Consider the following 13,952-nt stretch of genomic DNA (forward strand, 5'->3'; position numbering starts at 1 on the left):
TCAGAAACATTCTGAAAAGGAAGGGGAAGAGTTAGGCGGTTGATGATTGATGAAGAAGTAACTACCTAAGGCAGTTAAACTGCAGAAGGTCACATGACTGTCAAGCAAATTGATTTCATCTGAACATGAAGCAGCAACATCAACTGACGAAATACAAGACATTCTGTGCTACCCGGATCGGTAATAAAGGATCAGCCCAGCACCTCCTCAAGCTTCTCCGCCAGCTTATCCAACACGCTCTTCTGCGCAAAGAAATCAGCCATCTTCTTGTCCAGCCATTCCACATCCTCCTTGCTATCGCCAGGACCTCCAGCCCAGTCTGGATTTCAATCAGCCATTATCCTTGTCCTATATTGTGATAAAGTGGTATACTCACGGCCCCAGATAGAAGGGAAAACCTCCAGCTTGCCAATCCCCGGCTGCATACAAGCAACTTCATACTCCGAGTCCTCGGGGCTACGAGCCACGCCACCACAGTCAGCATTCCATTGCTTAGAAAAACAAAGGGAACTTACGGAAAGTACAGATCGGTCTTCGCCGGCATGACGAGCGTCTTGGCTTTAATGGACGCCATGGCCTTTTCAAAGTCCCCGTTGTACGGCTCCTGCTTCGACACATCGGCATTCTGCCAGGTCTGCGTCATTGTCAATAGGTTCTCGGGATCTGTCCTTGCATGTTAGTTCTTTCCCCCTAACATAGGTATGTATTATGCATCGGTAAGTACCCTTGGAGCACGCCCACTTCTCCCAGAAATTAAGCATAAAGTCCTCGAGATCTTTGTATCCCAGCACGGTTTCATAGAGCTTGTGTCTATAGAATGCCTGGCTGAGACCCCTATTCGTGCACAAAGTGTCAGTTACCGCTAGCCAAAAACAAGAAATATCAAGAGCGGACATCGCATACCATCCAGCATAAACCCTCCCCAAAGCCTTAAGCCCAACCTCCCTCTCCTCCTCTGACCACGTATGCACCTCCGCCGAACTATCCCTAACACCCAACCCCCCAGACCCGGCCGAACGAATCTTCTTAGCCGCAAACAGGGCACTCTTAACCCCCTCCAAAAAGACCTGGTTATGCAACGACGTCTTCGCAGAGCCACAGAACGGAACGACGAAATCCATGAACTCCGGATACTGCGTTGCCCACTGGTAGCTCTGTCCCGCGCCCATGGACCAGCCGACGACGGCGAATAAGTGCGAGATGCCCAAGTGCTTGGTCACAAGTTCGTGCTGGGCGCGCACGTTGTCGTATACCGAGCAACGGGGAAACGGGCCTGGGCTAGCCTGGTTCGATGGCGATGAGGACTGGCTGTTCCCGAAGAGAGCGGGGATGATTATGTAGAAGTTTTGAGGGTTGAGGGTTTTGTCGTTGCCGATCAGCCAGATATTGTCGGATATCACTATGGCAAAGTTTGTTTAGGGGTTTTAAGGGTTCTTATAACTAGGAAGTAAAGGAGAAAAGAGATGCTTACATCCAGAGAACCAAGTCGGATAGACGATCGCCGGCGACGTGGGATCTCCAAAGGTCTTGTACGCGATATGCGCATCGGGAATCTTCTCTCCGCTCTGGAGTTCCCAGTCACCAAGTTTGTAGGTCTCGTAATCTGGCTGCGACATTATTAGTGGTTTGAATGGAAGTTAGGCCGAATAGTATGCGAGTTTACTTGCCTGATGGCCGATGACCCTGCTTTATAGTTGGAGATAAACGGTGACCCCGCCCGATTCTCCGCACGATAGACGGCTTAAGCCGGGTACGATCGCAATCAGTTTGTCATAAAATCTTAGCATGCAGCTTATGATATTTTCGATGTGCTTGGTTATAGTTAGGAGGAGTTTTGATGGCTTTGTAAGTTGTGGGTCTATTTAGTTAACTACTTAGTTATCTGGGATTGCTTAGCAATTAGTGATGCTATTCTCACCGGATAAAGGTTGCCAGCACGTACCTACCGCCTTCTTTTCAATGGACTTGATCTACATAAGAACCTTGACTACAGGCTCTAAGCACCTTCACTCTATCTCTTTCACTTCTCTCCTGCGTTGTAAACGATCTCTTGTCAAGACCAACAGTTTTGGCCCTGACTATTGCTTATCACCCTGATAAGCAGGAATGACCAATCAAGGAAATTACCAATGCATCACTTAGGTTATTTGTTTAACTCATGTATCTTATTTCAATATTGGTAATAACGTCTCCAATCTGACAAATTGTGTCTCTCACATATGTCGTGTGCTATGCCCTATGTAATGCTCATGTCTCATTCCAGTTCTATCAGATCTAAATCACCCAACTAAAAGTGAGGTCTAGGTATTTCAATCGCATCGGTAGTCCGGCCGTAGGAGATTCCACCCAACCGACTAATCGGCTTGAGCACTTTGAGATCGACGACGCTGCGCTCCTCGTCGATGGCGTCCTCTCTCACCCAGAACCGAACACCCTCAATGATTGCCAGAACGCCCGTCTTTTTCCCGGGAGTAGCCCGGCTTTCAAACTCCTTGGTCTCGACAAGCGTGCCCTCGATCGCAAGGATCGACTCTTTCACGCGGGCAGGCTTCACCACGGACGTGGGTGCTTGGTGCAGACCGGAAACCTCCCACTCGGAGTGGCCGTAGGGGGCATTGATGGCAGTTGCGTTGGCCGCCTCGACGAAATGCTCCGAAATGATGTTGATCACGCACTCCTTTGTCTCATGGAGGTTCTTCAGCGTATCCTTGGCTTTCTCCAGAGCTCCTACGAATCCAACAATGAACAGCGGAGGATCATGATTGATGACCTGTGCATAGCTAAATGGCGCGAGATTCGTTGTCTGACCATCCATAGACTTGGTGCTAATCAGGGCGATTGGCCGGGGCACCATGCCCGAAATCAAAAGCTTGTAATTGGACGCCACAGGGCGGCCCTCGGCGTGCGGGTCGATCTCGACATGTTCCTTCTTGAGGCTCTCGCCGCCATCGTTGGCGCCGTCCCCGTTCGCCCACTCCGGGTTCGGGGGCTTGAAGAAAGTGACTTCGGTATCGCGGCGGAAATCCGGCCGGGCGGCTTGGGTCTTTGCGAAATCGGGACCGACTTTGAACATGGCGGAGGTCTGGCTCAGGGATCGCTTGGCTGTGACGAGAGAACCAGAGGGGCGGCGGAGGCTGAGGCGACTAGAGCATCACCACGTCAGCTTATGTTGCCCCAAGGCTCCAAACAGGGCGTTCATGCCTGTGGAGTGACGTTGAAATAAAACCGGGATGATAACCTAAAAGGATTGCCTGGTGGTGTGTATAGTACTTACAGCGGATGATGAGAATGCTTCCAAGAATTGCGGATGGTGTGTGAGGCGAGGGAGGAATAATGCATGGAGGTGGTTGCAGAAGCTCTTATCGCAATCCATCCCAAACTCCCGGGCAGCAGACCGAGATGAGCCTTTGTATTGCCACTAAGAATGGTGTTGCCACAGCCCAGCGGAGGACGACCCTGGTCAGTCGTGCGTGGGGATAGTGTACTTCGTGCGTGGGGATAGTGGTGTACTGCCGACGCTCGGGCCGAACACTCTCAACACCCACGACTCCCCAAGCAATATACCCGACTAGACAGAAGGAGAGACAGGGTTATTTCTCCACATGTCAACAAGGTTCAAGAGCATGGAGCCTTGGGTATGACAGCATGCCAGCATCCCGATCCATGAAGGTCCGTGTCCTCTCGTCCATCATGATGATGTATATTGATTGCCTGTCCGGATAGTGTGTCTTCTAGAATTGTTCTCTGTCGCGCAAGACGTGGAGACACCAGCATTGACCGACTGGTCCGTGTGGACTGTAAATGGCGGAAAATTCGAGGCAAACCCACCGGCCCCATGTTGGTGACCCCGGAGTTCTGGACACTTTTGCGGAGAAGGTAGGCGAGGTGATGATCTAGAGGGCCAAACTCCCGATTCCCCGGCACTTGGTCTGCAGGAACAATCCAGCCGTCATGATGGTTGCCAGAAAGGATACCACAGTGGTATGGATGGTCCGTCGAGGAGGTAGAGAGACTGGAGACTGACCCACCAGGGCAACAAGTCCCATGACCGACAGAAATCATGTAAACCAACAAACATGGGCGGTCAAGCGAGGCCCAACACGCTGGGACCGACTCTCGTGATTAGATTAGTTGTCTGTTAGTTAGTGAACTTAGGTAACTACAGTCCTCGGTCCCCTCTTTGTTACTCGTCCTCTCTCTCTCGCCTCCCCTCCCCTCCCCATCATCGCTTCCCTCCCTGCCGAGCATTTTTGCCCTCATCCCTTCTCCATGATCGCCCTTCCCGACTCCCTGCGCTTCTCTCACGACCTCCCCTATCGCTTCATCTGCCCTGCCAGCCTGTGGTAACCTAGAGCAGCCTAATGGGTCGTGATCACGGATGATCTTTCGCTCGCGATGAGCGTCCCTTCTCCCAAGAAGAAAAACGGCGGCATTGTTCCCCCTCCTCCTCCTCCGAGACAGATCCGCTTTGTCGCAACCGACGGCCAACCGCAAACCAAACGCCGTCGAGTCAACGCCGCGTACGTTGCCCTATCATGAACGGGAGATACTACTACTAACATACCCCAAGTTGTCTAACATGCCGTCGGCGCAAGATCCGATGTTCCGGTGAACAACCAGGTAGGATTGCGCGGAGATTCCTTGGATATACAACCTGCTCACCGGCTCGCCACAGTGTGCAAAACATGCTCCGACTACAAACACATCTGCCTCGGCTACAGCGAATCCACCGCCCACCTACGATCGCAATCGGATTCCGCGTCCCGCGCACCCCCCATAGCCGCCGCCCTTCGCGCGCAACATGATCCGAACAGTCAGCATGCCACGCGTGCCGTCGAAAGCAGCTCCCCAGATCCTGCACCGATATTCATGCCTCCACTGACCATTGACAAGTCACCCCGGGCATCGAATAAAACGGAACTGAAGGACCTGTCCAGAGATACATCGCTGCGCACAAACAAGGAGTCGGATTCGCAAGCGGCGGAAGACAGTCCAGAGAGCAGTCGCACTTCGATGAGCTCCAGCAATCGCACTCATGTCCCTTATTTTCGATATTTCGGGCCTACCGCCATTGTCCCCGGTTTCAAACAGATGGTGGTCCAAGTTCGGGGTTCCCGCAAGAGCAATGCATCGTTGTCCTCCGAGTCCCTTTCGCCTTTGCGGAGCCCTAAAGTGTTGGATACAGGAGTAGCACCTGTCGCTGGTGTAACAGACACTGGTGAAAACCGCGATGCCAATACGATCCCATTTTACGACAGTGATGATGCCCTTCCTGTCTCAAATCTGGTCTCCCATCTCTGTGATCTTTTCTTCGCTCATCTTGGCTGTAACTTCCCCTTCCTACAACGGGAGAGGTTCCTCCAAGACCTCAAAGACAAGAAAGTCGATACTATGCTGGTGGATGCAGTCTGTTCCTTGGCTGCCCGATTTTCGCCTCATCCATTACTCGGTCCTCCGCAAGCTCAACCTATTGATCGATCTCAGCCGCCACCTGATATCAACAAATGGGACCGCGGTCAACCCTTTGCCCACCGAGCGATGAGCGCACTCGTGGATTCTTTGTCATGCCCAACACTGTCTGCCGTTCAATCGTGCTTGCTGCTGGCTTATGAACAGTTCGGTTCCAACCATGACAGTGGCCTGTGGATGTATCTGGGTATCTCAATCCGGATGGCGCAAGATCTAGGCTTGCAAAAGTTCCAAGGATTGAAGCACAAATATGGCTTGAGCGGCGTGACACCAAGCGAAGTTATGACGGGACAGGTGGGAAAACTGAGAGAAGATCAGTACGATGACTTCGAGGCTTCTCAAAAGGCAGCAACGAGGCCTCCTCCGGTGGATACAGAGCGCGCCAGAGAGCGGGAACGAGTGGACTCCTTTTGGAGCATTTTCTTCCTCGATCGAGTCATCTCTTCGGGGACTGGACGACCCGTAACGCTACGAGACGAGGATATTGAGTTACGCTTTCCCTTGCAGTCCGAATCACAGCTTCCAAACGGATGGCCAGCACCATTTCCACCCTTGATCCGTATAATCCATCTCTACGGGCGAGTGACGGATCTCATCAACGGTATTCAGGATGTCAATCACGTTACATCGGACACGCTCAAAAGACTAGCCGGGATGGAAAGTGATTTGACTGGCATCTATCAGCGTCTGTCGCCGAAGCTTCATTTCAATGCAGCCAACTTCCAAGCGTACGTCAAGGCGAAAGAGGGAACTAACTTTATTCTTCTGCACTTTTGGTTCCATACCCTCATTGTTCTCCTTCACCAGCCGACCTTGTTGAACTCGTTTGGTGGGTCTATCCAGCACCTGTATCCAAATAGTCGCGAGCTGTCGATGTCTTCCGCCAAAACCATTGCCGATATCCTGTCCTTTTCGGAATTAGTGGATGGAAAAAGTTTCATTGGCAATCCTTTCACCAGTCAGCCCATGTACATTGCAGCGTGCGCTTTTCTCATGGAGAGTGCCTATTACTCGTCACCTTCCTCAAGATCGGGCTCACCGCCGCCCCAACCGTTGCTGGCAAACCAGTCCAGTGGCTTTGTCATGCCAACCATGGAGTCGTCGTCAAATGGGACGGAACGCAAATCCACAGCCAAGCACATTTTGCTGGCCTCTGCTGCCAAGGAGAACTACCAACGGTGCTACAAGGCGCTCAAGGCTTTGAACACCTATTGGGAGGGTACCCGGTACATCTTGACTGTCCTCGACCAAAAGGCCAAAGGCAGCGTTGACCCCCTCCTTTACACGGCCGAGGATATGGAGAACGCCTCGGAGGATGGTCTTGTCCAGCCGTTACCTCCGACTAGCTGGCGCCGGGCCAAGACCCCCGGGGACGCCGGAGTGGCTGACATTTCGACTGATGGGACGTGGTCCCCGAAGATCGATCCCAGTCAGGGTAAGCACAAGGATGCCTTGGTTTCTGGATGTCCCGCTGACTCTTTACAAGCAATTGGATGGGCCCTCACGGGAGCCACGAATTCTTCCCAACCCAATCTGAGTGTGCTGTATCAGATGCCTAACACCCAGGGCGAGTCTCCATCCAACAAGCCAACATTCTCATCGCAATACAGCCACACCTATCCACCATTGCCAGTGCAGTCACATGCTGGGGAAGGATCGAGCACCTCCTATTCACAGACTATTACCCCTGGCACTCAAGACGAAGTCAGGACACCCCTTTCCTCCGCAAATGCAAAGTACACCCAAGTTCCATCCGGGTCGATGAACACCCCCGACTCGACATACTACCTCGGCATGAATCAATCCTACCCGGAATCAGGCTCTCGCACGTCCGCCGCAACACAGTCACCCTACAACCAGCCTCTACCATCCTCTAGCCAGACACCAGCCTATAATTACCCACTGCCTTCAGCCGCCAGCCAACAACCAGGCAGTAGCCACATGGGATCAAGAGGAACCGAACTCCACCATCCAAACATGAGCTCGCACGCGGGAGGCATGATGATCGAAAGCCACGACGTGGACGTCAACGCCCTCCAACACCCTGACGCCTTCCCTTTCTCCAACGGCGAAATCCTGCCGTGGCTCGAGTACCTGCCGCAGGACGTGCTCAGCTTTTTCGAGGAGCACCAAAACTACCCAATGATGAGCCCCGATAATCCCACGCCCCGGAACGCTCCATGATGCTTTCTTTCACTTGTGTATATGTATTCTTTTGGCGAAATCTGCATTTACTCGTTCATATCTAGCGATTGGGCCGTTTTCGTTTCTTCTGTTCGTGTTTCATCTCAGGATATGGCAGGGGAGCTCTTTGGATTTTCGACCCAATTCTTTATTATTTAGATCACCCTTCCTGGGATTTGGTTGTTAGGGGGGTCTTTTGCGAAACATTGGCCACTTCTTCTGTTGTTGAATTTGTGCATCGGCTTTTTTTCGTTCGATGACTATGTGCACATTATACTTGAGTTATGACTTGGATCTTGACCTGATATAAGTCAAATGAAAAATGACTATTCAACCCTTATAGACGTAATTTATCTCTTTCTTGTCCGATCTATGGAATCTGCATCGTTGTACGTGCTCACGTGACACGCCTCCGCCCAACCGCAACCTCGGGGCTGATACCGTCGAGTCTCTCTCACTACTCCAGTCATACATTGCTTTTGTTTTACCAGAGGGGATAGCCGTCCGACATGTCTACCGGAAAGCTGGCCCAGGCCTGTGCATACTGCAACAGGAAAAAGGTATCGCTGAGCAGCCTCCGGATTGAACTACTTGCATAGCACGCCCACTAATCGAGGTTATAGATCAAGTGTGAATTTCTAGCAGATCAGGGCTCATGCTTGACATGTACAAGTCAAGGTATTGAGTGCATGTATGGCGCTGTCCCCAAAATATCACAGGCAATCACTGACCTCTCACGAGACGTCGGACAAGAAAAAGGCCCCGACGGGCTACTGATCATTCTTTCACGAACAGATCGGACTTATCAGAAGATTTATTAAACTTGCAGAAATCTCCAAGGCGTATCTCAGGGCCTATTCAACTGCTCTCAGTCTCCACAATGGAAGAGCAGACATTTCCGAGCTCTCGTCTTGTAACGCCGAATCCCCACAGTACGCGCCAAAGAATACCCATCGGATCAGAAAATACAGGCGATAATCAAAATCCAGAGTCGACTACCTATATTGGTCGATCACACTATATTGACCAAGACACTCCAATCGACGAGGACTCATCTCGCGCCTACCCATCCTATCAATCAAACGAACTTACCGGACTCCGAGACTCCGTTCTGCACATGTTCAAAGCTTTCGACCTCCCCCCACGATCCATCCGGCAAGCCCTCATCGACAACTTTCTCCAATTCTGCCATCCATGGACGCCGATTCTATCGCATGCCGAGCTGGATTTTGAAACAAAAAAACATCCATCGCTCCTGCTCATCCAATCTTTATTTCTGGCTGCAAGCAGAGCGTCGCTTTCACCTGGTGTTCTGGCTTTTGCAACACCGGAACAATTCTACCAGCGGGCAAAAACACTCTTTTTCGTTAATCATGAAGAGAATCCCCTTGCGGTTATCAAAGCTACCATCATGCTGCAGTGGTATACCCCCGACGGACCGGAGCATGTCTCCTATGATGCAGGAGAGTTTTGGCTTAAGACTGGTGTTGGGATTGCATATCAGGTGGGCTTGCACAAGGATCCTGGGGAGGGGCGAGACGCGTCTATGAGAAGGCGGCTTTGGTGGAGCTTGGTGGTAAGTGTTGCTATTATAGTGTTGCCTTGTCGATGAAGAGAGAGTTATTGACTCGTTATTTATATGCACAGGTCAGAGATGCGCTCATGTCAGTTGCGCATGGTCGACCGAGAGCCATCAACTTCGAAGATGTGAATGTGGCTCCGCTGTGTGCAGCCGATTTTGAGGACTGTTTGGCCGGTGATGCCGAGTCATTCATACACTATGCGGATATTTGCTTCATTCTGGGAGATATTACAGAATCGTGTTCGCGGAATTCATTAACCAAAGCTAAAAAGGAATACTATCAGAGCCAAATATTTCGCTGGCCAAGGGTCTTACCCACACATCTTCGAATCTCTCATCTCAGCGCCAATAATGCAGACGAATACTCCCTCTGCGGATACGACCTCAACACGCGCCAACTACACATCCCATATTTCATCAGCCTAGCCATCCTCGGCCGTCCAAGCACAAGAAACACGATATCCGCGCAGGGTATTCTGGCAGCGTCTTTCGTTGCGGGTATTTTCCAGGAACTTCTCGTCCGCGACGATATTGGACACCTCGCTCCAATTTTCACACGCTATTGCGTCGCGTCAAGCTTCTTCCTCGTGTCGCTAAGATCAATCCCTGAACTATGGGATGCGTGCCAGCCCGATCTGGAAGTCCTCCGCTTATGCCTGAAGGAACTCAGCAAGCGCTGGAAATCAGCAATCGGTGGGTCGAAAGCCTTGGAGTCGATACTCAATACGCAACGACATAATGCGACCCCGATGAATAAACGGTTGTTGCCGCTCACTCGGGAGCAGCATTTCTTCTTTGATGGGTTTCCGCTCGAGCTTTGTCACATGTGGACGCCTTGCACAACATTCTACCAGGGAGCGGCAGCGAACGCGGGTCACTTTACGCAGTATGCACAGGATCACAGTCTAATCGACGCGGCTCAAGGTCGCGGTATTGAGCCTATTGTCTCTACAGCGCCGTTTACATCTGTTGATGAGCAGGAAATAGAGGTTCTGCCGTTGGCGGATTTCTTGGTTGATGGTTTGGATAATTGGCTTAGCGAGGAGGCATCGGCTGTCTAGATTCTGTACCATAATCAAAGATTGTTAATCTCGTCTGTCCGATTTAGAGCGAATCACCGACCTGCCCGCTTCGGCGTTGGACACAGATTCCCGGATGCCGAGAGCGATGTGGGTCCGGGGTTTCGTGGAGGGGACAAACCCCGAACGGAACATGATGGGTCTGTAGTGTCAATCTGTTAAGATAATCTCGGCACGTATTAAAGCTAGATTGTCTACTGAGCCGTAGTAGTTGGCGGTTCAAATAATTCAAACCCTATTACTGACGGCGTTCCCCATGGCTACTACACTGAACACAGACCGCATCCAGTTGGTGACTCCGCATGTTGGTCGCAATGTGCTACCCAACTGCCCGCTGTTCACCAAGCTCCTTCGGTTCGCTCGGCGTAAGCACCTCGCGATAAGGGACAATATGCTCCAAGTCGAGAAGTCGTACGGCGATCTCTTGGCAGATGTCTTGGCCTACCGGGCGTACCTGGAGTCGTCGTTGAACAAAGATGTTTTGCAGCGAATTGAGCGCAATGAGGAGGTTTATGTGGGTATATTAGCTGCAGGTGGCTATGAGTTTACCGTTGGTATTCTCGCTGTCATTGCACTCGGAGCAGCAGTCGTGCCGATGAGTATGATGATCTCCCAATCAACGAAAAAGAACAGTTACTTACCAAAGGAACAGCAATTCAGAATCCCGTTGCAGAGGGTGCATATTTTGTACAGAAAGCCCAGCAAGTGGCCATTGTGCACTCAACTTCTGCGAGCAAGCTTGCCCACTCAATCAAGGCATATATCAATCACCGCGGCAGTAACCTCCAATGCTTCGATATCCTGCCTCACCTGCCGAAGGAGTCCAACATAACGCCCTACGACATCAGCATCTCTTCTACCAGAAGCCTAGATGGAAATGCTCCCGGGGTCGTCATCTTCACATCCGGTACAACGGGCAAACCGAAGGGTTCCGTAATGCGTCGTCTATACACGGACGAAAACGCCACCGCCGTCGGAGACGGCTACGACATCGTCCCAACAGATGTGGGCCTGCATGTTCTCCCAGTGCATCATACAACGGGTCTGGGCACATCTTTCTTTGCCTTCCTGAACTTCGGCGCATGTATCGAGTTCAAAACGGACAGTTTTGATCCAGAATGGATCTGGAACCGCTTCAAAGCAGGCGGAATCACTGTTTTCTCAGCTGTGCCGACGATATACATGCGATTACAGTGGTATTTCGAAAAACATATCGCTACTCTCCCCCCAGCAGAAAAGGCAGAGTATGTTGCCGCGGCGAGGAAGTTGCGTGCAGTGCTCTGTGGCTCGAGTGCTCTGTCGGCGTCCGTTCAGACTTTCTGGACGAATCTTCGGCAACAACCTATTTTGGCTCGGTATGGGGCATCAGAGCTCCCTGGGTGTATAAAGGTCAGCGCGGAGCCTGATCCTAATCTCCCTGCCGGCTCCATTGGCACAGTTATTCCTGGATTGGAAGTGAAGCTCACTGAAGGTGATCAAGGCGAGCTTCTGGTCAAGTCGCCTTGGATGTTCTGCAAGTATGTAAATTTCTACTTATTTGATATGGAACGCTAACTAATATGGAAACATAGGTATTTGTATGACGATAAAGCTACGCTCGAAGCTCACGATGAACAAGGCTACTTCAAGACAGGTGACATCGCCCGTCGCGAGGGGCCTTACTACTTCATTCTTGGTCGTGTAAGTGTCGATATCATCAAGTCAGGCGGATATAAAATCTCCGCTCTTGACATCGAGCGTGAAATTCTCGAGCTGCCTTATGTATCTGAGGCTACGGTCGTCGGCGTTGCAGATGAAGAATTCGGTCAACGAGTTGCAGCTGCCCTTCTCTTAAAGGGAGAGCAGCGCCCAACGGCCGGTTTCACCATTGATAATCTCAGGGAGGACCTGAGGCAGAAGCTGCCAGGTTACAAGCTGCCAACGGTGCTGAGAGTTGTGGATGCCGAACTGCCGAAAGGGCCGACGGGGAAAATCCAGAAAAAGATCTTGGGACCGAAGCTTTTCCCGGTACCTGGTTGGAGGGAAAGCAAGGAGATTCAGGTGTGGGAGAAGAAGGTTGTTGCAAGGGCGAACCTGTGATTAGGTACTTCCCTATGGTACAGCAATATTCGAAAGCAGATATACCAGCGCTCTTTTACGATTCCCGAACCCTAGCCTGAAACAGCTAATCTACATACAGTGTGGTAGTAGATCCTCCGTTTCCCAGAATAGACCTTGTGTTTTACTGGTGACGCGCGCTATCCTGGCTGTAACCCCTAAAATGATGCGACATTGTGGCCAAAAAACAGTCGAGTAGCGGAGACAGTGGTGGTTTCGGTTTGTGCAGAAATTAGGCCAGAGGTGAGTAGAAAGTAGGAGGTGACCTTGGAGTTATATAATGAAAAAGCTGTCAGGGAAGTTGATCTGAGGGAGGACATGAAGATAGGTGGGATGGGGACAATATGGCATCGCATGGGGAAACAATATACCCAGCGACAGGCCCGGGATCCGTTCGAGAACAGTATGGGGGTGAAGGGAAAGGGAAAGAATTCCGATAATAGTCAAATGGAATCCTTGCACGGATATGTAGCAGGATAAAGCGCTGTTATCAAGAGCATCTAGCGTATCGCAGATGGGCACCTGACGTTGGTGAGATCTTGAATGATGTATTTACACGAAAGTGCTATAAACCTGTCCTCTAGTTCGATCGCGACGCCAATAAGACCCTTTCGTGGTCCCTTGTGAGCCCCTCATATTTAATACAGCAATAAATACCTTACTCTCGCCGGCATAAGTGGTCTTCCAAGTCGGTTAAGGCTGACATTCCGAAATGATCCCTACCACTCGAGCCCATTCCGTCTTGCTCGGGTTACGCCACTTGTGTAACGTGGATCGTTGAATCACCATATCGCCTGGCTTGATCGTGCGGGTCTCATCGTTAGACAAAGTGAGCTCGACTTCGCCTATGAGCACGATAATAATGTCGAGGCTGACGGTGCGGTGCATCGGGCCTTCCGCGTCGGGAGGAATATCGTTATACCACACGTTAGCACCGCCGCCTGGCGTGACGAGTGGGACCTGGGTCTGCAAGGCGGCTTTGTAGCGCTCGAGATCATTTTTGTTGCTGAGCGAGACGGGAGATTTCTCGGTCTGGTAACCTAGCCTCTGGAGACCGCCGCCAAGTTCACTACCAACTTCCACAGATGCAGGTAAGTCGGTAGAAAAGAAGGAGTTTCCATCTACATCGTTATCGGTGATATATCGATTTGGATTTGGGAGCCTGTTGCTGGTCATGATAAGCTATTGTATCGATTTTGTAAAGCGAGAGAGTCAGAAGGGTTCGAGGTAGTACGGGGTGCAAGAACAGGGGAAACCTGTAGGACATGTACCCGCCCCCAAGTTGGGCCCCACGTGGTGGGGGCCGCCACATTTGAATAGACATCATGCTAAAGTTTATTTTGCGATATCTGGCTAGAAAAGATAAGTCTTGCTTTTTGTTCAGATTACATACACACGAAAAAGAAGACTTCATGATGCACACCTATCTCATAAGGTACTACGAACATGATTGGGGGAACGCTCCGAGAAACGCCATGCATTTACTCATATAAGCATTGTGGCAATTATCGTGATAGTCCTCGCAAAGAGGAGGACCTTGT

The 13,952-nt window shown here is 51.1% G+C and overlaps 6 protein-coding genes across 6 annotated transcripts; 3 read left to right on the top strand and 3 right to left on the bottom strand.

Moving 5' to 3' along the window:
* Positions 1-191: 191 nt before the first annotated feature.
* N7474_004753 (homoserine acetyltransferase family protein) lies at positions 192-1,616 on the bottom strand (the record flags this gene model as incomplete). Its single annotated transcript, XM_057196168.1, has 6 exons — positions 192-319; positions 377-456; positions 516-663; positions 725-834; positions 904-1,399; positions 1,472-1,616. 6 exons carry the CDS (start codon positions 1,614-1,616, stop codon positions 192-194), a joined length of 1,107 nt encoding a protein of 368 aa, XP_057053564.1.
* Positions 1,617-2,287: 671 nt separating this feature from the next.
* Positions 2,288-3,073, bottom strand: N7474_004754 (flavin reductase family protein; the record flags this gene model as incomplete). The annotated part of the gene is made up of 1 exon (XM_057196169.1): positions 2,288-3,073. One exon carries the CDS (start codon positions 3,071-3,073, stop codon positions 2,288-2,290), a length of 786 nt encoding a protein of 261 aa, XP_057053565.1.
* Positions 3,074-4,395: 1,322 nt separating this feature from the next.
* Positions 4,396-7,653, top strand: N7474_004755 (Zn(II)2Cys6 transcription factor; the record flags this gene model as incomplete). The annotated part of the gene is made up of 3 exons (XM_057196170.1): positions 4,396-4,520; positions 4,571-4,620; positions 4,676-7,653. 3 exons carry the CDS (start codon positions 4,396-4,398, stop codon positions 7,651-7,653), a joined length of 3,153 nt encoding a protein of 1,050 aa, XP_057053566.1.
* A 1,662-nt stretch (positions 7,654-9,315) lies between these two features.
* N7474_004756 (uncharacterized protein) lies at positions 9,316-10,296 on the top strand (the record flags this gene model as incomplete). Its single annotated transcript, XM_057196171.1, has 1 exon — positions 9,316-10,296. One exon carries the CDS (start codon positions 9,316-9,318, stop codon positions 10,294-10,296), a length of 981 nt encoding a protein of 326 aa, XP_057053567.1.
* Positions 10,297-10,570: 274 nt separating this feature from the next.
* On the top strand, positions 10,571-12,658 carry N7474_004757 (uncharacterized protein; the record flags this gene model as incomplete). The annotated part of the gene is made up of 4 exons (XM_057196172.1): positions 10,571-10,903; positions 10,975-11,831; positions 11,886-12,321; positions 12,611-12,658. The coding sequence occupies 4 exons, from the start codon at positions 10,571-10,573 to the stop codon at positions 12,656-12,658; spliced, it is 1,674 nt and encodes a 557-aa protein (XP_057053568.1).
* Positions 12,659-13,104: 446 nt separating this feature from the next.
* N7474_004758 (cupin domain-containing protein) lies at positions 13,105-13,587 on the bottom strand (the record flags this gene model as incomplete). The annotated part of the gene is made up of 1 exon (XM_057196173.1): positions 13,105-13,587. The coding sequence occupies one exon, from the start codon at positions 13,585-13,587 to the stop codon at positions 13,105-13,107; it is 483 nt and encodes a 160-aa protein (XP_057053569.1).
* Between the last annotated feature and the right edge of the window lie 365 nt (positions 13,588-13,952).

This window comes from Penicillium riverlandense (genome assembly GCF_028828495.1).
Source record: "Penicillium riverlandense strain IBT 135883 chromosome Unknown utg000003l_segment0_segment0, whole genome shotgun sequence".
Lineage (NCBI taxonomy): Eukaryota > Fungi > Ascomycota > Eurotiomycetes > Eurotiales > Aspergillaceae > Penicillium > Penicillium riverlandense.